The 26,470-nt window shown below is 58.4% G+C and overlaps 2 protein-coding genes across 5 annotated transcripts; both read left to right on the top strand.

Moving 5' to 3' along the window:
- Positions 1-443: 443 nt before the first annotated feature.
- On the top strand, positions 444-10,257 carry CCDC9 (coiled-coil domain containing 9). Of its 4 annotated transcripts, none has more exons than XM_050928464.1 (15): positions 444-519; positions 1,225-1,262; positions 1,627-1,731; positions 2,902-3,048; positions 3,478-3,744; positions 4,459-4,542; positions 5,494-5,670; positions 5,942-6,129; positions 6,372-6,424; positions 6,915-7,026; positions 7,322-7,400; positions 7,606-7,993; positions 8,217-8,345; positions 8,655-8,728; positions 9,346-10,257. In XM_050928464.1, exons 1-15 carry the CDS (start codon positions 459-461, stop codon positions 9,361-9,363), a joined length of 1,920 nt encoding a protein of 639 aa, XP_050784421.1. In that variant the 5' UTR covers positions 444-458; the 3' UTR covers positions 9,364-10,257. The 4 variants fall into 4 exon arrangements, with proteins under 4 accessions (XP_050784421.1, XP_050784422.1, XP_050784423.1 ...); XM_050928465.1 differs by having other exon boundaries at positions 7,609-7,993; XM_050928466.1 differs by having other exon boundaries at positions 1,228-1,262.
- Positions 10,258-13,921: 3,664 nt separating this feature from the next.
- Positions 13,922-14,973, top strand: INAFM1 (InaF motif containing 1). Its single transcript, XM_050928691.1, has one exon. It carries the CDS (start codon positions 14,039-14,041, stop codon positions 14,447-14,449), a length of 411 nt encoding a protein of 136 aa, XP_050784648.1. The 5' UTR covers positions 13,922-14,038; the 3' UTR covers positions 14,450-14,973.
- The last annotated feature ends 11,497 nt before the right edge of the window (positions 14,974-26,470 follow it).

The raw sequence follows: 26,470 nt of genomic DNA on the forward strand, positions 1-26,470 counted from the left end.
CAGATAGATTGTGGGATGGATGGATGGAGAGATGGAGGGATGGATGGTGAGACAGACAGATGGCTAGATGGATGGACAGATGGATGGAGGGACAGACGGAGGGATGGAGGGACAGATTGAGGGATGGATGGAGGGACAGATAGACAGGCGGATGGATGGACAGACAGAGGGACGGACAGATGGATGGAGGGACAGACAGAGGGATGGATGGACAGATAGATTGAGGGACAGATGGAAGGACGACAGATGGATGAAGGGACAGACGGAGGGATGGCTGGACAGATAGATTGAGGGACAGAGGGATGGATGGAGAGGGGCCCGGGACCCCCGGCGCTAACCCTGATTGGGGGCGTGGCTCATGTGGGGGCGTGGCTCAGACCCGCCATTCGCGGGGGGCCCACAGACTGACGGGGTGTCGTGGCCCTTTTAAGGCCCCCCCCCCACAGCCAAGGAAGCGGATGTGGGGCCCAGCCACGTGGTGCGGTGGGAGGAGCGCGGCAGGGGGAGCAGCGGGGACAGGTGGGTCGGGGGCGGCGGGGGGTCCGGGCTGTGGGGCTGGTTGGGAGTTGAGGGGGTGGTGGGATGTGGGGGGCGGGGTGTGTGTGGGGCTGAGTGGGGGATTGGGAGGTGTGGGGCTGGGCGGGGGCTGGGGGGGCTGAGGGGTTGGGAGGGAGATGTGGGGGGGTGTGGGGCTGGGAGGGGCTGGGGTGGGGGGGAGTTGAGCAGTTGGGGGGCTGGGTGGTGGGATGTGGGGGGCGGGGGTGTGGGGGGCTGAGGGGTTGGGAGGGGGGTGTGGGGCTGGGAGGGGTTGGGGTGGGGGGAGTTGAGCGGTTGGGGGGGCTGGGTGGTGGGATGTGGGGGGTGGGGGTGTGGGGGGCTGAGGGGTTGGGAGGGGGATGTGGGGGGTGTGGGGCTGGGAGGGGCTGGGGTGGGGGGAGTTGAGCGGTTGGGGGGCTGGGTGGTGGGGTGTGGGGGGCTGAGGGGTTGGGAGGGGGATGTGGGGGGGTGGGGGCTGGGGGGGTTGGGAGGTGAGAGGGGCTGGGGGGGCTGTGGTGTGGGGCTGGGAGGGCGCTGGGGGTCTCCCCCCGTCGGTCTCTCTTTCCGCCCATGGCGCTTTGCGTGCCCCGGGGCGCCCCCCAGCTCTGTGCAGGGGGGGTCACGGCCTGGCCCCTGCCCCACGCGCGAGGGGCCAGGCCCGGGACTCACCCCCGGTGTCTTTCGCAGCAGAGCCGCCCGGCCCGGCCCGGCCCGCCCCGGAGATGGTGAGTCTGCGGGGGTGGGGGCTGCATTGCCAGCTCTGGCCCCAGCCCGCCCCTCGGGTTGGGGTGCCCTGGCAAAGGGGGGGGTGGAGCAGGAGCCCTTGGCTCATGGTGCCGCTGACAGCTCCAGGGTTCCCCACAATCGGGTCCCCCAGTTCCTCTGACCCAGCGCAGAGTTGGGGGGACCCTTCCCAGCCCGTGTCAGCCCCCGAGCTGCCAGGCGTCGGGCTCCAACCGGGCCCCTCTGGGGGGTGGGGAGGGTCGTGCGGTCCATCTGCCCCGCTCCTGAGTAGGGCAGGGGGGTCCTGGTCCTGCCCCTGTCCCGGCTCAGCCCGTGGGCCCCCAGCTCTCCCCGCTTTCTCCCCAGTCGGCCACGCTGGACCTGAAGTCGAAGGAGGAAAAGGACGCGGAGCTGGACAAGCGCATCGAGGCGCTGCGCAAGAAGAACGAGGCGCTCATCAAGCGCTACCAGGTGCGAGCCGGGCCGGTGCAGGCCCCAGGGGGCTGCGGGGTTCGGGCTGCTGCCCCAGAAAGGGCTGGGCAGTAGGACAGCCCCAGTGAGTTCCCATCCCACCGCCGACTCCTCCCCTGCGGTGCCAGCCCCCCATCCCAATGGTGATTCCTCCACTGCAATGCCAGCCCCCCCCATCCCACCACCGACTCCTCCCCTATGGTGCCAGCTCCCCCATTCCACTGCTGACCCCTTCCCTGCAGTGCTAGCCCTTCCATGCTGGTGCCAGCCTCCCATCCCATCACTGACCCCTCATCTTCGGTGCCAGCCCCCCCATCCTGGTGTCAGTCCCCCTACCACCACCGACCCCTCCCTTATGGTGCCAGCCCCATCCCACTGCTGACCCCTTCCCTGCAGTACCAGACCCCCATCCCAGTGCCAGTTCCCCCCATCCCACCACTCACTTCTCCCCTACAGTGCCAGCCCCCCTATCCTGGTGCCCGCCCCCCCATCCTACTGCCGATCCCTCCCCTGCAGTGCCAGCCCCCCTATCCCACCACCGACCCCTCCCCTACGGTGCCAGCCACCTATCCCGATGCCAGCCCCCCATCCCCCTGCTGACCTGTTCGCTGCAGTGCCAACTCCCCCATTCCAGTGTCAGCCCCCCCACTGACCCCTTCCCTGCAGTGCCAGCCCCCCATCCCGGTGCCGACCCCGGCAGCGGGTTCCACCCCATAGTGTCAGACGTGCCCTAAGGCGCCAAGGAGCCGTGTAATCCAGCTCGGGGGAGACAAACGTCCAGCAGCGGCTTAGCGCCGGGGTGGTTTATGTAACACCAGGCTGGAAGGGGGGCAGGTCCTAGAGTCTCTGGGGGTCCCCTAAACAGGGACATGGGGGGAGAAGGTTATTTTTGCTGAATCCCAGGCATCTGGTGTTGTTAGGGTGGAGGGGGGCATGTTCTGGGCCTGATGGCCAGATCTGGGGCAGTGGGGAAGGCGTTCGGTACCAGTCCAGATGGGTGCACTGGAGTGGGGATGCCAGGCTCCGGGGCAAGACGGGGTGCACACACTGGGGAGTCCTGGCTTTCTGCTCTGGGGATCAAGGTCGGGGGTGGGGAGGTACCAGCCCAGCTGGGCACCGCATCCCCTGCTCAGCCCAGGAGCCCCGTCACATCCCTGCCGCTCCCTGCAGGAGATCGAAGAGGATCGGAAGAAGGCCGAGCAGGAAGGCATCGCGGTGACGGGCTCGCGCCGGCCGCGCCACTCCGAGGGTGAGCCTGAGAGGAAGCGAGTGGACAAGGACGTCTCCATCACTGTCCAGGTCTCGCTGTCCCCCGGGGTGAGCGCTGGGGCTGGCGGGATGGGGGTGAAAGGGACGGGGCAGCCGCCAAGTGCATGAGGGGGGCAAGGTAGAGGAGCACTGATAAGGGGGAGGATGGCATGGCTGCTGTGGGGATGGTAGCCATTGATGGAGTGGGGGTATGTAAACCGGGGGGGCACAGCTGCTGTGGAGGGGGAGCAGGGTGGGGATGCCATCGGGAGGGGCAGCAGCTGTAGGGAGGGTCAGTGGGAGGAGTGGGGGTGGGCATGGCTGTTGGGGAGTGAAGGGTACGGTGATAAGGGGGGGCACAGCTCCTGTGGGGGGCTGAGGGGGACACAAAGTTGGGGTGCTGCGGGGGAGGAGGGTGGGGAGCAGCTGTGGCCTGGCCCTGGTGTTGCGTGCGCCCAGCCCTGGTGCCTCACTCTCTGCTTCTCTCCCCTGCCCCAGGAGAAGCGCGTGGTCAGTGGCAGGAAGTCCCCCGGTGCGCCCAAGGCTGGCCGTGGCCCACCGCCCCGGGGCGCAGGGCGGGTCGGACCATACCCCTCCAGCCGGTCGCCACGGACAGAGCAGCCTGACCTGCTGGCCTGGGAAGGGGCAGGAGGCGGCAGAGGGGATGGGCCGTCTCCGGGCGGGCGAGGGCGCAGGCCGCGGGGCCGAGGAGGGGCCGGCATGGTCACGGGGGCAGGAGACGGAGGCCCTGACAGGAAATCCAAGGTGCGTCACGTCTTGCAGGCAGTTTGCCGGACTGGGCCTAGTTCAGCAATAGTGCGTTGCACGTATGTTCACACTCGCTGCACTAGTGCTGGTGGCGCATGTTGCTTTCTGGTGGGGCAGGGGGTGAAGGCTTGTAGCAGGTCTCTCCCAGACCAGTTCTCCGGTTGGTCCTGGCAGCCCCTCCTCCCGGGCGTCGTGCACAGACCTGATGAGTGGACTCTGTTATCCACGACACTAAGGACAATATTGGCTGGTACCAGTCCCAGGGCTGGCCCCTGTGGGACCCCTCTGGATCTGCCCTCCCGGTTTGACAGCGCCCCATTGATAACTCCTCGTTGAGTGGCGTTTTCAGCCAGCCAGGCACCCGTCTTAGAGTAACATTATCTAGGCCACGTTTCCCTGCTTTGCTTATGAAAACGTCCCATGGGGCTGTGCCAGAAACCTGCAATCAGGATACGTCTCCTCGTCCGCTCAGTCAGTAATGCTCTGCCGTAGAAGGAAATTAGGTTTGATTTGGCATGATTGATCCGTGCTGACTATTCCTTGTAACCCTGGGGCCTTTCCACTCTACGGGGTGCTGGCTCCGATCCAGCCCCAGGACATTGGCTGGCTGGGGGTGGAGGGGAGGGAATGGGATATGGGTCGTCCCCCCTGGGTGGTGCTGGTGTCCCCTGGACTTGCTGTGCCCTCTCACTCTTCCCCTTCCCACACCAGGAGTGGGAGGAGCGAAGGCGGCAGAACATCGAGAAGATGAACGAGGAAATGGAGAAGATTGCGGAATATGAGCGGAACCAGCGGGTGAGTGGGAGGGTAGGAGGGGGGGCTGTTACCTGGGGTTCTTTCAACCCAAAGCTCTTGGTAACTTTTACTCTGTGCGAGGAGGTATCAGGAAGCAAATCAGGGGAGACGCGGCCATCCCACCGATCGATGGCTGGCACAAACAGGACCACACGAGAGTGCTTTCACTTAAAGCTAAACTTTACTAGTCTCAAGCACTGCCACACGTCCACAACAGGTTAGTAACACACCCGCAACCCTCGATAATTACCGAGCGGAGTGTGGCTCTTGAGTGGCACAGCAGCAGTCCGTCTGCTGCTGGGGAACACAAGATGCATCCCGAGGGAGAGACCAGTCCTGAAGAGTCCCCCCATCTCAAGCTTTCTCCCCTTATTTATACACTAGTGATATAGTGACACGTCCCTTAAAGAAAACTTGTCAAGCAAACCGTTCCAATGGGCAAGCAGGAGGTTCCTTCTGATTATTGAGTAACCAGGTGTGGGTTTTTCCAGAGTCTGCAGCCTTGAGACCCCAATAGACATTCCTGGGGCGTATCAGCAACTTCAACACAATTCTTATCAGGAAGGACGCGGGGTCAAGCTGCCCTTTCTGTGGCACCCTAAACTCCCTCTCCTCCTGCCTTGGTCAAGCTGAGTTTGCTGAGTGGCCAATTTACAGCTGGCTGACTAGGTCGCCTTTAACAATAAGTCATAATGGTTTCAAGCACTTTCCTGGTTTGCCAAAGTCTCCCGGTACATGGCCAGCTCGGAAAAACCCGTCTCTCCCCCTGCCCCCCGTTTTGCTACCATTACTGGGAGGTGCAGGGAGATGGTGGGTTTCCCCCCTCCCTGCAGGGCCTCTGGGCCCCCTGTGCTGAGCTGTCTGCACCACAGTGCCCTCCCTGCAGTGGGGCTGGGCGAGACGGTGGGGGAGCCGTGGCTCTGAGCTGACCCTGCCCCTGCCTGTCTGCAGGACGGGCTGCAGGAGAAGAACCCGGTGCGGAATTTCCTGGATGACCCGCGGCGCAGCGGCTCCTTCCAGGAGGCCGACCGCAAGGAGGGGAGCCGGCGGCACATCCGCAACTGGGGCGGGCCCGACTTCGACAAGGTCAAGACAGGCATGGAGCGGGAGAAGGAGTGGCACGCCCCGGTATGTACCCCGGGGAGGGGGAGCCAAGGGGGCCCTGTGTGGGGAAGGGCCTTGGGGTGGGTGTCTGAGGGAGGTGGTGTGTGTGTGTGTGGGGGGTGTATCCCAGCCCCCTGCCCCTCGTACCATGGCCAGCCGGCGGGGCTGGGACCCCTCAGGGCAGGGGCTGTGCCTGGGTGGGAGTATGTGCGGCGGGGTGGGGGTCCCGCTCCAGGGCCCGGTGAGACGCCCGTTCCTGGCTATGAGCTGAGTGTGTCTCTCCTCGTCCCCGCAGGGCCGCCGGCCAGGCCCCAAGAGCAGGGGGCCACTGGACATGACGCTGTCCATGACGGGCCGGGAGCGGGCCGAGTACGTGCGCTGGAAGAAGGAGCGGGAACAGATAGACCAGGAGCGGCTGGCGCGGCACCGCAAGCCCACGGGCCAGTGGTGCCGGGAGTGGGACGCCGAGAAGACGGACACCATGTAGGAGGGTGGTGGAGCAGTGGGATTTCCGGGGCGAGTGGGGAAGGCCCCGGGGCTGCGCTGGTTCTCGGGGCCTGAGCTGGGTCACTTGGTTGGAAGGAGGAGGGGGATCGGGGCAGATAGAGGCCCGGCCTGAGGAGCGGGGTTGGGGGCTGGTCAGTGGGGGGTGTGGGTGTCTCTGGGCTCACACCCAGCTCGGGAGTGTTGCCTGTGGCTATGCTGACCCAGCATGCGTCTTTCAGGTTTAAGGAGGGATGTGGCATGGTGCCGGGACCGGACCCGGGCGCCAAGCGTGGTAAGTGACCCTGGCAGCGCCAGGACCTGGTGGAGACTGGGGGGGCTCCCCCTGCCATTGCCTATCCCCGTGGGTGGGGGGATGCCGACATCTTGGCGGAGGATCCTAGGGGAGGATGTCTGTCTTGGGGGTGTTCGATCCGTGTGGGACAGCCCCGGGCCCAGGCACAAGGAAGCGGGGGGGGGGGGGTCCCTGCTGGACAGCATGGGGGTAGTGGGTGGGTGGGGGAAGCTGTGCCCTGGGGACAGTACCCCTGTGGGGGGAGGTCTGTTCCTGTGTCCCAGAGCAGACTGCTGGCTCCCCACGGGTTGGACTGGAATTGTAACCTCGGCAAGGACAGACCCTGGGGTGATCCGGAGGCTTCTGCTCCTGGGAAGCGTCGTCCGGCCCTGGCCTGCTTTCCCCACAGCCATGAGGAGGGGACGGGGCAGCTCTGCTGTGACCTCTCCTGCCCCCAGACTGTTAACGCCCTGCTGCCCTCTCCTCTCAGACGAGAACAAGCGCCCCCCCAGGCCGCCCACCTTTGGGGAGTTCCTGTCCGAGCACCGGGCTGAGCGCAGGAGGAAGGGCCGGGGCCGACCCGTGACTGCCAAGCCCTACAGGTGAGTCCTCCCTTGCCCTGCTGTGCGAGGGCCGGACTCCTGGGTTCCGTTCCTGGCTCTGGGTGGAGGGAGTGGGGTCTGGTCAGTTAGAGCACTGGGCGGTGTGGGGGCCGGGAGCCAAGGCTCCTGGTTCTAGTTCTATTTAAGCCACTATCTACCTGTGTGACGAAGGGGAGGGGGGCTCTCACTGCACCTCAGTTCTCCCTGGGCTGGGCTCTGCAATGCTGGGTGGGGCGGGTGCCAAATGGGGTCTGGTGGGTTGGGCCCTCCTGATGCCTGTTCCTCCCCCACCCAGCATGCACGACAACCGGTGGGAGGAGAAGGACGAGGGGCCGGTGGCTGAGGAGCCCGACCCCCACCATGAGGAGCCGCAGGTAAGGGGACAGGGTCCTCTCCACGTGTAGTTCAGCCTGCAGCTCTGCCCCATGTCTCCCCACTCCCCCTACAGCCCTGTGTCTCCTACAGCCCCCCCCACATCCTTTCGTGGGAACTCACCCATGCAGGATAAGGCCCTGTCTCACTGTCCCCCCTGGGTCCCGCTGCCCCTCGCTGTCTGAACATCCCTGCCTTGTGTGCCAGCAGGCAGAGGGGCTGGCCACCCAGCTGCCCCCCGAGCCCCGGCAGCCTCCTGATGAGGATGAGGACCAGTGGGAGGATGTCGAGGAGGAGGAGGACGAAGGCCACCTCAGCTCTTCGGGCGAGGAGGAGGAGGAGGCAGCGCCCCTGGTGGAGTCCCCGAAAGCCCCGCGGGCCCTGAAGGTTGGGCGGGGCCCAGCCCCCAAACTGGACATGCCCCCGCCGGGAGCCCATGGAGGACAGGGCAAAACCCTCAGCCCCTTCTCCCCAGCTGAGGGCTACCAGCCTGTCTCAGACTGGGGCGAGGAGATGGAGCTGAACTCGCCCCGGGGCAATGTGGGGGACAGCCCCCGCCAGGCACCGCGGGCAGGGCCCCCTGGAGAGACTGCAGGTAAGGGGCACTGGCCGGGCTCTGCCGGTGGGAGAGGAGGAGAGCCTGTGGGGTCAGGGGGAAGGTATCAGGCTGGTCTGGCTTGGGGCGTGTGCCCCGTTTGGGCAATGGAGAGGGCCCTGGTGTGGGGCTTGGGGTGCAGTCCCAAAGGGGAGGGGTCAGAGGGTGGGAGTACCGGCGGGGCATCACCCCCAGAAAATAATGGCTCCCAATCTCCCCCCAGCTGCAGAACCGGGCGGGCGGGGCACGGCCGAGGCCACACGGCAGGAGGAGCCGGCGGGGGGATCGATGGCTCTAGCAGCCCCTGGCGGCACAGAGAGGCCTGAGGAGCTGGGGGTCCCTGTGACCCAAGGTGCTGGGGGTGGGTGGGGCCTGTGCTGAGCGTGGCAGGGGAAGGTCTGGAGATGGGGGTTGGGGGGGCAAGAGCCAGGGACTTGCTTGGAACCCCTGGGGTGGGGTGGGGGGAGGAGGCTCCCCCTTGGCCTCTGGAGAACCTTGGTGGGGGAGGGGGCTGGCTGGGCTGCTTGCCAGGCTCATTGCCCCAGGGGTGCTCACCCCCAGCCAGGAGAGAGCCATGTGCAGCTGGGCGGGGATGATGGGCTGTGGGTGTGGGAGTTTGCCCGCAGCTCCCAGGTGCTGATGCTCTCCCTCCTCTCCCCAGGAGCCGCAGAGACCTCGAGCCAGCTGGAGGCAGAGCCGGCGCCGGGCGTGGTGCAAATCACGGACGTCGAGCAGGTGTGTTTCCGTAAGAGCTCGGCCTTGCCCGCTGGCCGCTAGTGGGACTTGCCCCTTCTCTTTGCCCCTCTGCTTCTTCGCGGCCCCGCTGGCAGGGGCACTCCGGCAGCGGACTGACCCGCCTGGCGCGGTGGGCTCTGCGCTGGGGATAGGCAGATCCCTAATGGGGAAACCGGCCGGTGCCTGGCTCGGGGCTGCTACGTGTTCCTGTCCTGGTGGCTGTGCCACGCAAGGGCGAGACAGGCCCCTTCGTGCATCCCAGGGGGCAGCTAACCCAGCAGGCTCAGGCCCTGGCAGTGGGGTGGGGTGGAGCAGGCTCGGGTGGAGTCTGGCCTGAGGACGTGGCAAAGCAGCAGCTGCCGCTGGGTCACCAAGGGGCGAGCGGTTGAGTGGCTTTAGCTGCTGGGTCCCCCCTGGCGGGAGCTCTCCACTAGCTGCTTGTGTAGCAGGACCCTGATCCCCGCTCATGGCCCCACAGGAGCTGGGGTCAGGAGTGCAGCAGAGGTGCGGGTCAGCGCTGCCTGCTGGGATGTGGGGTGACTTGTCTCTGTCAGCTGCACCGACAGAATCTGTGGCCAGGATTCGAACTCACGGCACGTTCTCTCTTTGTTTGACAGGATAAGGGAGAGCCCTGATGCCCCAGAGCCACCCCCGTGAGGCTGCTGCAGCAAAGGCCAGGCGGCTCCCTCTGACATGCACAGATTGGTAGAGTCTCTTTCTGGAGCCGTGCGGGCAGGACGTGCTTTGAGGCTCAGCTGTGTGGATGTTATCTGGGTTAACCTCCACAGGGTCCCAGCCTGGGGGTGCAGGGGGTGTGTGTGGGTGGGTGGCCTTGAGGGTTTATTCTGGTGGGAATTGCATGACACCGAGCAGGGCGAGGAGGTCATTTCAGCAAGCGGCGCAAAATGTCTAGGATCCCACGTGCGTCTGTCCACAATTAACCTCCCCTGCTGGAGTCCAGGAGGGGCCGTGGCTAGATTGTGTGTCCCCCTAATGGGATTAGGGAGTGACCTAAATCCCCGTGTAAAGACTGTTTGATCCAGGGCCCTTCGTGCGTGCGACTGCCCCTGGCTCGCCCTGCCCTGCTAGCTCCCAAGTCCAGGTGAGGGCTGTGTGTGGCTGGGGACCACAGCTAGCCCTGTCCAAGCACTGCTAGCCAAGGTTTCCTGTGCAGGGAGGGCTGGAGCCAGCCATGCTTCGCCCCTTCTCAGCTGTAACCATTGCAGGGGACTGTTCTCAGGCCGGCTGGATGTGTCCCCGTCCTCCTGGTCTGCGCTCCCGGGCAGCCGGTTTCACCTGCTGCTGTGCAGCCTGTGAATCCTTTCCACAGGGGGTAGAACTCCCCCACCCGCTCGCGGGGCGGGGGGCAGGAGCTTGGGGTTAGAGGTGTTTTCACTCCCCGGTGCTGCCCTGGGATGCTTGGTTGTCCTGCCCAGGTCTCCCATGCTGTCCGTCCGCTTACGATCATGTAAAAGCAATGCCAGTGTACCTGACTTTCTTCCAATAAAACCTTCACAGAGCCGCTGGGACTGGCTGCGTCGGGCTCTTCCTGGCAGGGAGGGGATGGGGTGGCAGCTCGGGTGCTGCGTGCACAGCACGGCTCTCAGACTGCAGCTTAAAGGGGTGGGGGCATGTGCCTTGACAAATTTCTTATCGGGGCAGCCTGTGCTCCTGGGTGCTGCTGTGGGGATGGGCAGCCTTACAGGTGCCCCTTCACTCGGGCACATGCTCCCTGTGGAATCCCTCTGGGCTTAGCCATCAGGGCCGTCCCTGTGAGACAGAAATCTGGGCAGCTGGTGCTTTCTGTACCTGTTAAACCCAGGGGCCTGGCCAGATTCCAGCCTTGCTAATTAATCCCCTGTCCTAAGCCACCCTCCCCCAGACCATTTAAAGCAGCTGTGACTCCATCTCAACCAATGGTGTAGCGTTGCTGTGTGCTGTTACGGCTTCCACCCCAGAGATGGCTGCACTACAGTGGGTGATCGCTGTGTAAATCCCAGTAGGGTCCCAGCGGTGACAGGCACTGGGTAAATGTAGCTGGATTGGTGGAACCAGCAGGAGCACTGCGGTAATGTGGGTGCGTGGCTGCTCACCGGCCAAACTTCAGTGCTAAACCGAGTTTCAAATCAGTGAATAGGTTTAATCTGGACATCGCCCCCACAGTGGGGACCAGAAGAGCTCAGCAGGTTGGGTGCAGAGCTGGCCCTGGCTCCCTTCTAACAGAGCCAAACCTCCCCAGTCCCGTTCGGCTTGCGGGTGCTTTGGGGGCTCCCTGGGGTTGGCAGCTCCTGCAATCAGCACAGCTGGTCTGTGCACCCGGTGCTCAGCGCTCGGCTCCTGGTGACACGGAGCAGTCGCTCTTTGTCCAAGGGGCAGGATTGTGGTTCCCTGGAAGCTACAAATGGGACCTCACAGAACTGTGGGCAGCACCCCAAGGGAAAGGGGTGCTGAGGTCTGGGGGGGACATGGGGCCTGAGGCAGGCGAGACACTGGCCAGTAGGGGGCGCTCCAAGGCTGAGAAGCTAATTCCCAGACTGACCAGCAAGAGGCTCCGATCTGCTACACCCCATCTCAAAAAAGATCTATTGAGATTGGAAAAGGTTCATAAAAGGGCAACAACAATGATTAGCGGAATGGAACGGCTGCTGTGTGAGGAGAGATTAATCAGACTGGGACTGTTCAGCTTGGAAAAGAGACAACTGGGGTGGAGTGGGGATATGCTAGAGGTCTATCAAACCACGACTGCAGTGGAGAAAGTAAACAAGTGTTGTTTACTCCTTCTCATAACACAAGGACTAGGGGTCACCCAATGAAATTAACAGGCAGCAGGTTTAAAACAAACCAAAGGAAGTTACCAAAGGAGGGTCCAGAGAAAAGCAACAAGAATGATTAAAGGTCTTGAGAACATGACCTATGAAGGAAGGCTGAAAGAATTGGGTTTGTTTAGTTTGGAAAAGCAAAGAGTGAGAGGGGACATGACAGCAGTTTTCAGGTATCTAAAAGGGTGTCATGAGGAGGAGGGAGAAAACTTGTTCACCTTAGCCTCCAATGATAGAACAAGAAGCAATGGGCTTAAACTGCAGCAAGGGAGATTTAGGTTGGACATTAGGAAAAAGTTCCTAACTATCAGGGTGGTTAAACATGAATAAATTGCCTAGGGAGGTTGTGGAATCTCCATCTCTGGAGATATTTAAGAGTAGGTTAGATAAATGTCTATCAGGGATGGTCTAGACAGTATTTGGTCCTGCCATGAGGGCAGGGGACTGGACTCGATGACCTCTCGAGGTCCCTTCCAGTCCTAGAATCTATGAACTCACAGTCAGCCTGTGGAACTCCTTGCCAGAGGATGTTGTGATGGCCAAGGCTATCAACAGGGTTAAAAAAAGAACTAGATACATTCATGGAGGTCAGGTCCATCAATGGCTATTAGCAAGGATGGGCAGGGACAGTGTCCCGAGCCTCTGTTTGCCAGGAGCTGGGAATAGGCAACAGGGGAAGGATCACCCGACGATTCCCTGTTCTGATTCCCTCTGGGGCACCTAGCCCCACCCTGCCCGTTAATCCATGGAGCCGGCGTGTTTCTTAGCTGTAGGGGGACAGGGAGGTGTTAGAAATCCGACGCAGAAGCCAGCAGACGCGGGGAGGAAATCTGGCTTCGTTAAGACCACAAGGCCAGAGCTTGAGGTATAGATGCCTCTCTGCAAGCCACTCTTCTGCCCCCAGACGTGTCTCTCAAACGGGTACAGGCTGGAGCGTTTGTTGCAATCATTAAGGCTGTGACTTTCTATGACTTCTGCAGCAGCTGGTGTGGCTGACTTCAGGGCCAGCTACTTGGGTGCCCCACAGCCAGCCACACTGGCTGCTTCTGGAGGGACCTGGAGCCAGCTGCTCCGGTGGTCCTGGGCCACCCTCACCAGCCACCGCTTTGGACGCTCTGGGCAGCAGTCATGGGGGAAGCCTCAGGGAGAGCCGGGGCAGCTGGAGCAGTGGCCCCAGGGGCATCCAGAGAGCAATCCTGGGAGCAGAAACTGGGGGCCAGTCAACCCCCAGCACTGGAGCAGCGGGGCTCCAGAAGTAGAGATTTAGATGGGTATTTTTGGTCAAAGTCCTGGACAGGTCACAGGTAATAAATAAAAATTCACCACCCTGTGACCTGTCCAGTACTTTTACCAAACACCCCTGACTACATCTTGGCCTTGGCACTAATGCACAGAGCTGTGCGGTGACTGGGTGAGTTCTATTTCCACCTCTGCCACAGCGCTGCTGGAGGACCTTGGGCCAGTCCCTCCTCCCTGTGCCTTAGTTCCCTAGCTGTGAACGGGATTGACTGGTGTGACAGGCTGGTCAGGCAGAGCCCTGGAGCCCCTAGCCACTGCCTGCTGGTGATGCCTGGAGAGGGGGAGGCTACTGCTGTGCTGTGGTAGCCCCAGGAAGGTGCTATGGGGCCAGGCACTGCGCCTACACTAGGCCCCGAGTCACTCCATGCCCCATGCCCTGCAGCCCCCCTGCTGCTGCTGGGACTCTCCAGGGAGGATTGGTGGGGTCAGTGAGGTCCCTGGGGCCCGGTGTGTGTGGAACTCCCCTGCCAAGGGGACTGTGAACCCATGTGGAGTCTGCCCAGCGTGGGATTCGAAGCTGGAAGGGGCAAAGCTGCGCATGGCAGTTGCTGACTGCTCAGGGATGGGATTGGGGGTGAGGGTCTCCAGGCGCCACAGAGTGGGGAATGGGGTGGGCAGCGCTCTCTTCTCCAGCCCAAGCTCCCTGTGTGGGGGTGGTGGGGTACTTGTGCCAGGAAGGGTGTGTGGCAGAGGGTCCTTGCAGCCCCCAGAGCTCAGTGGGTGCTTCCTAGTCCTGGGGGCTGCATCGCTGTCTCCCCCTTCTTTTCTGGGCAGCCAGGCTTGGGGGAGGCAGATTCCTTGAAGGCTGAGAATAGGAAATGCCCACCCCCCCAGCCTCAGACTAACCGTGTGTGTGTGTGCGTGTGTGTGTGAGGGGTGCAGGCTCTGCAGGTCCAAGCCCTGAGACTCCCCCACCCTCCCAGCATGAAGGGGGCGCAGGGAGCCGAGCTCTGTCTCCTGGGGACCGGGTGGGTGCTGAGCCGGCAAGGCGGAGGGAGGGGGCAGGCTGGGGCCCAGAGGCTGGCACAGCGAGGCAGGGGGGGCGGGTCTGGCACGGGAGGGGGCGGAGGGAGAGGCGAGGCTGCCCAGACGGGGCCGGACAGGAGGTTCCCGAGCGCCCCGGGCCGTGCCAGCCTCCCCCGAGCGCCCCGGGCCGTGCCAGCCTCCCCCGAGCGCCCTGGGCGCAGCCGGCATGAAGCAGCGAGAGGGCGACGGGCCCGGGCAGCCCGTGCCCCCCAGCTACGCCGGCGATCGGCCGCGGGGGGGCGGGAAGCTGCTGCTGGGGGGCGGCCGGGCCCCCCCGCGCTGGCTGCGCGTCGCCACAGTCTGCGCCTATTTCCTCTGCGTCTCGCTGGCCGCGCTGCTGCTGGTGATTTACTACGGGCTGGTGTGGGCGCCGCGGGGCCCCGGCGCGGAGAACAGCACCGAGCCCGGCCCGCGGGCCCCGCGGCTCTGCAACCACAGCGGCCCGGGGCCGGGGCAGCGGGAGGCGGCGGCCGAGGGGGCCCTGGACGGCGGCCCGCGGCCCGCGGCGGAGGAGCGGAGCGGGCGGCAGGGCCCCGCGGGGCGCACGGGCTGGAGAGGCCGCGACGGGACCCACTGAGGCGCCGGAGGATGGAGCCGCCCCTGGGGGCTCCCCGCGTGGGACCGAGCCTGGCCAGGAGGGATGAGACCAGGACGAAGCTGGGGCCCGCGGCCTGGGCGTGAAGGGCTCCCCAGGCATCGCTCGGGGCGCGCAGCGGGGCCCCCCCGGCCGGTGAAAGCCCCAAAGCCAGAGCGGGCGGGGGGCAGGTCCCCCCTCTGCTTCCGGGGAGGCGCCCAGAAAAGTCTGAACAGCCTCAGGAGGCGGCCAAGGGCCAGCGGGGGGAGCCGCCACCTCTCCAGGCCCGGGGGGGCCGCGTGGCCTGGCTGAGCCGGGAGGGGGGATGGCCGGTGCCAGGGTCGGAGGGCACCAGGCTAACCTAGCAGCATAGGCTCCCGAGCCCCCCAAGGCACCGTGTGCTGGCGCCAGGAGCCTGGGGTGGTGGGTGTCAAGGCCATAATGGACTCAGGCTCCCAGGGACTTGGGGTCTCAGCAAATCCTGTATCCTTCTCTCTGTCTGTCCAATAAACCAGGCACTGCTCCTGCCCCAGCCTCTGTCCCGTGTCACGCCACAAACCTACCCATGGAGGTGGGTGGGGGCATGGGGGTGGGGTGGGGGTTGCAGAGAGCAGGGTGGGGGGGGTTGCAGGGAGCAGGGGGGTTGTAGGGAGCAGAGTGAGGGGTGGGGGTTGCAGAGAGCAGGGGGGTTGCAGGGTGAGGACTCGGGTGAACAGGGGGGTTGCAGGGAGCAGGGTGAGGGGTGGGGGTTGCAAGGTGAAGGAGAGACCGTGTCACTTTAGCCCATTCCCATCTGTGAGAGTCGTTGCATCCCGACTGGCTGTCAGCAGATACCCTCCAGTCTCCCATATTCCAATCAGCGTCACCCCCCCCCCCCAAATTGATGCAGAAAGGGGTGTCCCTAGGCACTGCTGAAGGCATCACAGGAATTTTTCATTCAGTATTGTGACAGGTTGGATCACAGAAACTCCATTGGGACTGCCACCTGATGTGCCTAGACTACTACCTCAGAGCCCGTTTTCCCTGCCAGCTTGGAACTCCAGTACCCTGCCTGGTTGAGCCAGACGCTTGCCTGCTGCAAACACAGACCCAGGTCTGAACGACGTGACCCACAAGTTGCAGAGTTAACTGAAAACAGCTTAAGAAGTGCCCCTGTCTCCAGCACCCAGGGACCCAGCTCCCAGTGGGGTCCAAACCCCAAATAAATCCTTTTTAACCTGTATAAAACCTATACAGGGTAAACTCAGAAATTGTTCACCCTCTATAACACTGATAGAGAGATATGCACAGCTGTTTACCTCCCCCCCACAGGTATTAATACATACTAGGGGTTAATTAATAAGTAAAAAGTGATTTTATTAAATTCAAAAAGTAGGATTTAGGTGGTTCCAAGTAATAGACAGAACAAACTGAATTACCAAGCAAAATAAAATAAAACACGCAAGTCTAAGCCTAATACAGTAAGAAAACTGAATACAGATACAATCTTGCCCTCAGAGATGTCGCAGACTGGATGCCTTCCTAGTCTGGGCCCAGCCCTTTCCCCTGGGACAGTCTTTGTTCCAGCTCAGGTGGTAGCTAGGGGATGGCTCATGATGGCTCCCCCTTTGTTCTGTTCCACCCCCTTATATATCTTTTGTGGAAATCCTTTGTCCCTCTCTGGGTTCCCACCCCTCCTAAATGGAAAAGCAGCAGGTAAAAGATGGATTCCCGTTCAGGTGACATGGTCACATGTCACTGTAAGACGTACCCACTTGCCAGCACACATGGATACAGGAAGACTTACAGGTAAACAGAGCCACCGACAGTCAATTGTCCTAGTCAGTGGGTGCCATCAAGATTCCAAGCCACCGTTAATTGCCCACCCTTTGCATAATTACAATAGGCTTCAGAGTTATATTTCATATTCCTAGTTTCAGATACAAGAGTGATACATTCATACAAATAGGATGACCACACTCAGTAGATTATAAGCTTTGTAATGATACCTTGCAAGAGACCTTTAGCATGAAGCATATTCCAGTTACAAATTATATTCACGCTCATTAGCATATTTTCATAAAATAATACAGACTGCAACATCACAAGGATTATTACACTTTTCAGTTTAACATCAACATTATCAGTGGGTAACAGCAATGGTTTATCAAAATCAGGTTTGACTAGAAGAGGCTTTTTTTGGTAAGGTTTATCATGGAAATAACATGTTACTGAATCCCTTTGCGAACCTGTGGTAATATTTGAATAGGTCAATAGTAGATTGGACCTTTTGTGATCTTCCCAGGAGTTCTTGAAAATATCCCTATAAGCTCTGACCTGCTGTATCTTCTGTGCCAACAACTATAGGCAAATCTTCCCCCGCCTTTGTCAGACAGATAATTTGCATCAACACTGACACTAGTTTTCAAATTCTCATCATTGTGCATACCACACAATTTCATTTCCCTTCTTAGAGTTGACTCATTCTTCCCATCAGCAGGCTCGGGTCCTTTCCCCCTCACCTTTCTCCTAGAGGGTTGAGATCTGAACCTCCCTGCTTAGAAGAATCCCTTGGCTGGCTGGGTGTGTCCACCAACTGCAGCCCCTCTGGACTCTGAGCATCTACACAGACACCCTCTTGCATTCTTGCTTCAATTGCACCTTTGTTCTTTTCTTTTGGGGTGGACTCTTCTCACTTTGTCAGGGCTGTTGTCTGCATCTCCAGCCCTGGGTGTTATCAGGAGGGGCTGATGCTGGAGGTTGATTTAATTATCCATGCACCCTTCATTCACACACCTGACATGCCTCTGAGTGGACGTCTTTGTCCGGCCTAGGAGGCAGTGGGAAGTCCTGCCACGGACTGGGAGCCCATAAGTTCTAGCTAGCTGCTCCTGAGCAGCACCTTGGACGTCTATGCCGGGGAGCTGGAGACCGTGTTTCTCTTTGACAATTTAAACCTGGCCGGGTGCCTTTGTACCTTACTAGAGTCTGTGGTCATTGGGGGTTCTCTCGGGGTTTGCTGTGTCGGTGATCTGCAGAGCCGGGGCAGCACACAGAGGGAACACGCATGTAGCCAATTGGTATCAACACTGAACAGAGCAGAGCCCCACACCTGGGAGCATGTGACAACACTGGTGACCCCGACCACTGATCTGGTGAGTAAGTGAGCTGTCCGCTGTAGGTACAGCGATCTAACATGGCAGAAAACCTCGAGCTAGGGAACCCCCGATCCCCTCCATTTATAGACCCACAGAGTTTGATAACTTGTGGACCCGCTGGATTGCCAGTAAGGGGGGTCAGTATGAATTTTTAAAAAGTGGGGAAATATGGACTGGCCTACGTAGAGCAATGGTAGAAACCGAGGCTCTAAAAAATAATAAAAGTAAAAAAGTGAGAATTCTGCAACGAATGTCTATGGCAGTGAGATGGTTGAAACAGCACACCACAAATTTGGCAGAGCAACTAACAGTAACTAAGAAAGAGTTAAAAGGATCCAAAGAAGCTACACAGCCCTGGAATGCTCCCACTGCCCTTGCAGGGTGGCAAGCAGCCCGAGACAACCAGCCATTGGCGTGGGTCAGCCTGTTCCTTGTTATCCGCGTGGGGAGTGTGCAATATGCGAATGTTCTGCTGTCTGGTGTCCAGCACCTTTTAGGTGTGTTTCTGTCTGCAGCATCAGCCCTTTCCTTGCCAGCCCCTGTGAGCCGGTCCTGCCTCTGGCTCACACCTTCTCTTCGCTTTATGTGACAAAGTCCTGACCATGACTTTAGCCCAGGCCTCAGGCCTCACACCGAGCCTCTGACAAGGGTTTATGCTTCAGGGCCTCCTCTTACTACACCCGGAGCCCTGTTGCTCTGACCACTCGCCCCTGATGCTCTAAATCATTAGATCCTCTGCCTAGCGCTGGGGCTAGGACCCCAGAGTCCTGGGTCCCAGTGGGGGGTCAGGGAGGTGGGACCCCAGGTGCCTAATGAAGAGACGGCCCAGGTGCCCGTTTTCACTCACACAGGTGCAATCGTGGAGTTTCTCAGGTAGGAATGCAGCGGCAGAATCAGGCCTGAAGTGGGCCCCTGCCCCGCCCTCCCCGCACCCCCCGCAGCAAGCAAAGGCCTCTCAGCTGGGAGGGCTGCAGGTAGCTACCCCAGAGGGGTCCCGGGTTCCTGCCCCAGCTCTGGGAGGGGGCTACAGTCTGAGGTCCCTCTGCTTCCCTCTCTCCTGGGTGGAAGGAGAGGGAGGTAGGGCTGGTTCCTACCCAGCCTCCCATAGCTACCTGCCCTTGCTGCAGCCTCAGCAGAGGAGAAGTCTGAATGGGCCCTGGTGTTGGTGTCACAAAGCATAACCCTAAATAACTTAAAAAGGTAAAAGGCAATAAGGAGATGGAATCTCCCTGTTTAGGCCTCAGATGAGCAAAAGTCCCTCCATGTTTAAACTCTAATTGACCTAACAGACCAATAAATAGAAAAGGCCAGGTGCAACGTCCGTTATCAGTTGCCATACAGCTCAAACCAGTATAAGGCAGAACTAATGAGGCCTGCATACTTTTGGCAGAGGGAGAGGAGATAACGGTTCACAAAGAAGAAAGGACAAGGTCGTAATTCAAAGGAGTGAACCTAACAAGATAGACTTGTAGTCTCCAGCCTTGATTAACTGTTTAGTGTAACTGCTTGATGTAACTGCTATGAGGGGGAAAAGGGGGAGGGAGGAAAGAAGGGACGGGCTTAGCTAAAAGTAAAGTATAAAAAAGGTAAACTGCTTGTATTAGATGTGCTGGATCTGAGGCGTGCCAAGTCTCCCAACACCGCTTTGAGATCTCAAATAAACTTGTGTTTTGCTTCTCCACCCTGGTGTGTTTATTGGCGCTAAGCACTCCGGGCCCGAACCACTGTTGCTTGCCTCGGGCAGCTTCTGTGCCTGCAACAGTTTTTGGCGTCCCTGGGTGGGCCATCGAGGCTAAAATCAGCCTTGCCCGGACCCCTCTCGGCGGCCGACGGATCGCGACGACGACCGATGCCCAGCATGCACCGGTGACTTCATCGGGGGCCTCGGCGAAGATGCGGTTTGATCGACCCCGGAGGGCACAACGGTGCAACGCGCTCGGACAGTGGAGAAGCAGCTGCGGGCGACGGTGCAGAACCGGTCCCTCGGATAAGGTAGGAACAGTCCAGTTGTCTGGATTTTTTCCTTTTGCCTGTTAGGATCTGGGGACGCCCAGTGTCACCCTAGGATATGGGGCAGGGACAGAGTACAGGCAGGGCACGGTGTACACCCTTAGAATGCATTCTAGCCAATTGGGAAGTGTTTGGATCAGATCCACTAACTAAAAGCAAACTAAAAAGATTCTGTACAGTAGACTGGCCTCAATATCAACTGGAAGGTCAGGAGAGGTGGCCACCGGAGGGATCACTTAATTACAACACGATCCTTCAGTTACTTTTGTTTTGTCAGCGTACCGGTAAATGGAACGAACATATGTATGCACAGCTGTTTAAGTTATTAAGAGATAGATCAGATCTTTTGCAAAAGTGTAATCTGACTCCAGCAGGTCCGGCAATTGCTACTGGTATTCCCCAGAACTCCCCTCCGATTGTAATGACAGATTCGGTGTCCCCTTCGGCTGTAACACCCCCACCGTATAACGAGAAGGTGCCTAAAGCCCCAGGGAGTGCCCCCCCAATGGGACTCTATCAGTTAGTTACAAATGCCAGGTTAGCACGCATGCCAGAGGGAGATGATGAAGAGGCTACTATCCTGCAAGTTTACAACCATGTCCCTTTTAGCCCTGTGGAACTGGCAGCCTTTAAAGCACAGGCTGGGGAATTTTCAATGAACCCGAGCCAGTTTATCTCAGTTTTTGAGGGGTGCCTAGCTAGTCACAAGCCCGACTGGAATGACTGTCAAGTCCTTCTAAGAACCCTGTTGTCTGAAGTGGAGCGGAATCAGGTTACAGCTAAGGCAAGGGAGGAAGCACAACGGAGACATGAGCATAACCCACATGCCCCCCATCCTGATGTGGCGGTCCCCCGGGCTGATCCCAGGTGGGACCCTAATGCTGCCCCGCAATTCACCCTCCTCACTTCCTATAAGGATTTGATTTTACATGGTCTCCGGCACTCAGTGGTTAGACGCAATAACTGGGCCAAGCCCTATGAAATTGTGCACGAGTCAAAGGAAAGCCCCGTTGCCTTTTTGCAGCGTATTCGGGATACAATCCGGCAACATACTAACGCAGACCCCGATGACCAGGCAACTGAAGCAATTGTCAAGGGCATCTTTACTAGCCGTGCAGCCCCTGATATTAAAAGGAAATTACAGAAAAAGGAGGATTTAATGGGCTTGACCATGGCACAAATTCTGGAAACGGCCAATAAGGCTTATAGCCTTAGAGAAGCAGAGAAGGAAAAGAGACAAGTGAAAATGATGGTTGCAGCAGTACAGGCTGGTGGCAGGAGAAGGTTTCAGGAAGGTGGTAGGGGCCAAGGAATGAGAGGTCGTGGGCGTGAACGCCCTGGTTCGCAGGAGAGGTGTCTGGGTCGCAACCAGTGTGCTATATGCAGACAGGAGGGACACTGGAAAAATGAGTGCCCTGAGAGGGAACGTACCTCTATGATGGCAGCAGGAAATCAAGACTAGGGGTGTCAGGGGAGACGGACCATCCTGCCCCCGGAGCCCCGAGTAAAAATGCAGGTGGGAAATTCGGAAATAGACTTTCTAATAGATTCTGGAGCAGCACGAACTGCTGTAAACCAACCCCTTCAGCTGCCAGTGGCAGATTCTCTCACAGTAGTGGGTGCTACAGGAAAAGGAGCTGAGTGTCCAGTGTATGCCCCAGCGGAATGTGCCTTGGGAAACAGAACTATATCTCACAAGCTGGTCTACCTCCCTGATTTCCCAACACCCCTGCTAGGACGGGATCTGCTTTGTCGCTTAGGAGCCACCCTGCATTTTACCCAAGACGAAATAACCCTTACCTTACCCCCCGAGAATGCCTGGGTAATGGCCCTTGCAATTAAGCCTTCAGCTATGCAAGCCCCAGAGTGGAGCCAGTGGAAGGACCAGGTGTACCCCCTGGTATGGGCATCAGGGGTCCCAGGAAAGGCTACCCATCAAACCCCCATTAATGTTCAGCTCCTGCCAGGGAAAGGTCCGGTGTGAATCAAGCAGTATCCAATCAAGAGGGAAGCCAGAGAGGGTCTGCAGGGAACTATAGACCGCTTTCTACAGTGTGGTGTGCTTCGAGAATGTCAGTCAGCTTGGAACACCCCCATCCTGCCTGTGCAGAAGCCCGATGGCACGTACTGGCTAGTGCAGGACCTGAGAGCAGTTAATGAACGAGTTAAGACTCTGCACCCCCTGGTCCCGAACCCCTATACACTGTTGGCCTCTGTAAGGGGACAGTACACCCATTTTTCAGTTCTTGATTTGAAAGACGCCTTCTTCACAATTCCAGTCAATACTGCATCTCAGGAGATTTTCTCCTTCGAGTGGGAGGACAAAAAAAGGGTTAAAAAGCAGCTCTGCTGGACAGTGCTAGCCCAGGGGTTTAAGAATTCCCCCACCCTTTTCGGTCAAGCCCTGGCTAGAGACTTGGAGGAGTGGAACAATGAGGATAAAATTCTCCTCCTGCAATATGTAGATGACCTGTTAATTGCTGCTGTGGGTCTCACCCTGTGCCTTAAAGCAACTATGAGTCTTTTGAACTTTGTTGGACTCCGGGGATAGCGGGTAGCACAAAGCAAGGCTCAAGTTGCTCTCACAGAAGTGCAGTACTTAGGATTTCACCTAAGGCAGGGGGAGCGTCAGCTTTCAAACGAAAGGAAGGAAGCTATCTGTCAAGTGCCTGTCCCAAACAATCGTAAATGGCTCAGGGCGTTTCTGGGAATGGCAGGCTTCTGCAGAATATGGATCCCTGAATTCGGACTGTGGGCAAAACCACTGTACGATGTGTTAAGGGAGCGGATCACGACCCCTTTCACTGGTCCCCAGAAGCTGACAGGGCATTTAAAATTCTAAAGAGAAAACTGATGGAAGCCCAGTCCTGGGTCTGCCGGATCTCTCTAAACCGTTTCAGCTGTATGTGCATGAAAGGAAAGGGGTGGCTCTGGGAGTGCTTACTCAGTTGTTGGGCACCTGGAAACGTCCCGTGCTTACTTTTCCAAACAACTGGATCAGGTTACCAAGGGGTGGCTGGCATGTCTACGAGCAGTCGCTGCAACTGCCCTAGTCCTTGAGGAAGCTGAAAAGCTAACTCTGGGAGGGACTGTGCAGGTCTACACTCCTCACATGCTGGATGCCAAAGGTGGTCTCTGGCTCACACAGGCTCGGGTGGCTTGGTATCAGGCTAAGCTTTTGGAAAACCCCGAAGTCACCCTGCAGGCTTGCCCCTCCCTTAACCCAGCCACCCTGCTGCCAGAAACAGAGCAGCAGGACCATGACTGTTTAGATGTCATAGATGCCCAATACTCCAGCCGCCCGGACTTAAAAGCTCAACCACTCCCAAATGCAGATTATGAGTGGTACACCGACGGCAGTAGCACTGTTACAAACGGACACAGGAGGGCGGGTTATGCTGTTGTAACTCTCCACGAGACAGTGGAAGCAGAAAGCTTGCCTGCCGGGACATCAGCCCAGCTGGCTGAGTTAGTAGCCTTAACCCGCGCGAGTGAACTGTCAAAAGGAAAAAGAGTTAACATTGTCACTGATTCCAGATGTGCCTTTGGAGTGTTACACGCTCACGCAGGTCTGTGGGAGCAGAGGGGAACGCTGACAGCCCAGGGCTCTCCAGTCAAGCATGGACCCCAGATTCTCCGGCTTCTGGAAGCAGTACAGCTCCCCTCAGCGGTAGCAGTGATACACTGCAAGGCTCACCAAAAAGACCATGATGTAAACAGGGGCAACACCAGAGCGGATAGGGAGGCCAAGCGAGCTGCTACCCTGGAACCACTGGAAACTGAGGATGCCCAGATGCATGCCCTCATCCCATCTGTAGGGGAGCTCCCAGCCCCTCTGTACTCTCACGAGGAAAGAAACCTGGCCGACACACTTGGGCTCCAGGAAAAGGAGGGATGGCTTCACTCCACAGAAGGAAAAATCCTCCTACCAAAGAACCTAATGCGGGCAGTGCTGCAGAGACTACATCAAACCACTCACGCTGGCAGAGTGTCTCTAATCCAGCTCGTGAATAAATATTTCCTGACCTCTGGACTCAGACCTCTGGTCTCCCAGGTACAGGCCGAATGCTTAATCTGCCAAAAGAACAACCCCAGACCAGGACTTTCAGTGCCACTGCTACTCTGGAAGCCAGCCCGGGTCCAGGACTGGTCTGGCAAATAGATTTTACTGAGTTCCCTCGAACTCAAGGGTACAGATACCTCCTCGCCTTAGTAAACCGATTCAGCGGATGGCCCGAAGCTTTCCCATGCCGAAATAATACTGCCAGAACAGTGGCTTTGAAGTTGTCAAGGAAATCATTCCTCGATTCGGACTTCCCCAGTGGATGGAATCCGACAATGGACCACACTTCACATCAAAGATCATTCAGAGTATCTCGGATGTCCTACAGCTCACCTGAAAACTCCACACTCCATGGCGACCTCAGGCCAGTGGAGTAGTGGAACACACCAGTCAGACACTCAAGCGACATCTCTCAAAGGTCTGCCAGGAGGCCTCTCTTCGGTGGCCTGATGCACTGCCCCTTGTTTTACTCCATGTCCGTGCTCTCCCAAAGGGTAGATTAGGGCTTAGTCCCTTCGAGATTATGTTTGGAAGGGCATGGCCTATGAATGGTACACCGGTTCTGTTAGGGGAGTGGGAAGTGGGATGTGGTTTCTTGTCTCAGTACATGTGCTCTCTGTCTGCTGTTCTCTGTTCTCTTCACAGTACACCAAAGATTTGCAGCCTCTCCCGCTGGATGAACCTATCCACTCCCTGCAGCCAGGTGACTCTGTCCTCGTTTGTACCTGGAAGGACGAGCCTCTCCAAGAGAAGTGGAAAGGACCCCACACCGTCCTGCTGACCTCCCACACAGCGGCCAAGGTTGACGGACATAAGAACTGGATCCACCACTCGAGACTGAAAAGAGTGCCAGCTCCTGAGCAGTGGACCGTCCAGCCAGCACCAGAGACTGCCAGCGACGATCTGGGACTTAAATTGTTGTTTAAAAGACATAAGGGCCAAGCCTCACCCTCTCCAATCTCTTAGGCCTTATATGGGTGAAAGCCCTTTAGTGTGGTCTCACATCCCTCCTATTTGTCGACCACAATATTGCTCTCTTCACCAGCAGTGGGCAGTGGACGTATTGGTACACGCAGTACACAGGGCCCCAGCCAAAGGGTTCACGGGTTCTTATCACCCTGCTTACCTCCTGTGGGTCCCACCTGGGTACAGGTTCGTGGGCAGCCCCGCTATTATTTCCACCCTACTGGTACGGAATAATAGATGCAGTGTTTCCCCTTTGGGCGCTCTAATTCCCTTCCCCGGGAAAACCCTGAAACCTGGTTATGTTTCTTTTCAGAGGGTTGGCCTAACTTGTTGGCCTGGTCCCTCCTGTTCTTAATTTGCCTGCTATTAGTAATTGTTATTTTGTGGATATTTGGGGAATTGTAGTTGTTAGGCCCTAAGGTCACCTACTCGGTATGGATCCAGGTCCAAAGTCTGCCATAATGTTACTTTTTGCCATGGGGGCACTTTTCCTGTTAGTCCCCGCTTCCCTCCCAGCCCATGCAGGGTGGAGAGGAAATCTCACTAACCTGGAAACAAACACCTATGAAGCCTTAAAGGTTGCCTTTGCCCAAGAGTTTAACCTTTCTAACTGCTGGATATGCTCCCAAATCCCGCACCACACGGGAGGATTGCCATGGAGAGCAGTTCCCCAAAATTGGTCGGATATTTGCCAGGTATGGCAGAGCATTAATGGCTCTCAATATCCCCCACCCATCCCAAGAATTGCCCCTGGATGGCCTACTCTAGCTGCAAACTGTTCCAAGGAAGCCCAGTTTAGCCTCACCAATTATCCTTGAAAGCTCATCTGAAACAGCGCTGTTATCCCTTAGCCCATCAGGCTTCGTGCCGTTCCCCCTGGCCTCCTCTGTCGTGCACAAAATAGAATGGCCAAGCACACATGGTTTGCAGGTAATAGCACCTGTCAATATTATTTAATCCCGACCGCTAACGTGTCCATTCCGGTTTATAACAGCTCCGGACAGGACTCTGGGGAAGGGTTTGCATATTGGACCCCAGCAAAGACTGCACAAATGGCTTGGGGATATAATGGTTTGTTGGGCAATGCCCTGCTCTATCACATATGTGGTCAGAACGCCTATATGTGGCTCCCTCATGGGTGGTATGGAAGCTGTTACCTGGGATTCCTTGCCCCTCCGTTGCGGGTCCTGGCCCAAACCCCATATGGCCGGCCCAGATGGCGTAGATCTCTGTACGCCACCCCAGAGCCCATTAGTGAGGGAGACAGGCTTGGTATGATCCTCCTTCCATCATATGGGGTGGGACGACTGGCCCAACTCTACCGGAGGCTTTCTGTGTTCCTCGCCAAGTTTGCCAATGACACCCTGGCTATAGAAAAAGGCATCAGCTCTGAGCTTTATCAGCTCCGACTGCTGGCCCTGCAAAACCGCCAGGCCCTAGATTGTGTTTTGGCTTCACAGGGCGGAGTGTGTGCCCTTATTGGAGATGAATGCTGTACTTATGTCCCAGAAAATGCACAGGACATTAACAAACGTATCCTGTCAGCAGAACAAGCTTTAAAGCAATGGAAGGCCCAAGAAAGGGAACCTGTCACTTTTGACTTCCTCTGGAGTTGGTTGCCCAACCTAGGAGGAATAGGAGGGGGCCTCATGCGGCTCCTCCTCACGGGGGTGATGCTGTGCCTGGTCACCCTCATCCTGATTGCTTGTTTTAAGATGCTCCCCCGTAAGCTTTGTGCCCCCCGTACCCCAGAACTCCAGATGTACCCCCTTATTGATAACCCCAGCTCCATGGCATTTAATCATATCTTGTCCGCAGAGTATGAGAAAACTCAGCCAAAAGCTTGTT

The sequence above is a fragment of the Gopherus flavomarginatus genome, chromosome 18, assembly GCF_025201925.1.
Source record: "Gopherus flavomarginatus isolate rGopFla2 chromosome 18, rGopFla2.mat.asm, whole genome shotgun sequence".
Taxonomy (NCBI): domain Eukaryota; kingdom Metazoa; phylum Chordata; order Testudines; family Testudinidae; genus Gopherus; species Gopherus flavomarginatus.

Coding starts and splice junctions, on each gene's coding strand:
- INAFM1 (XM_050928691.1), top strand. CDS start 14,039: ATGAAGCAGCGAGAGGGCGACGGGCCCGGGCAGCCCGTGCCCCCCAGC.
- CCDC9 (XM_050928464.1), top strand. CDS start 459: ATGTGGGGCCCAGCCACGTGGTGCGGTGGGAGGAGCGCGGCAGGGGGA. Junction 1,732..2,901: donor CGCTCATCAAGCGCTACCAG/GTGCGAGCCGGG, acceptor CGCTCCCTGCAG/GAGATCGAAGAGGATCGGAA. Junction 8,346..8,654: donor GGGGGTCCCTGTGACCCAAG/GTGCTGGGGGTG, acceptor TCCTCTCCCCAG/GAGCCGCAGAGACCTCGAGC.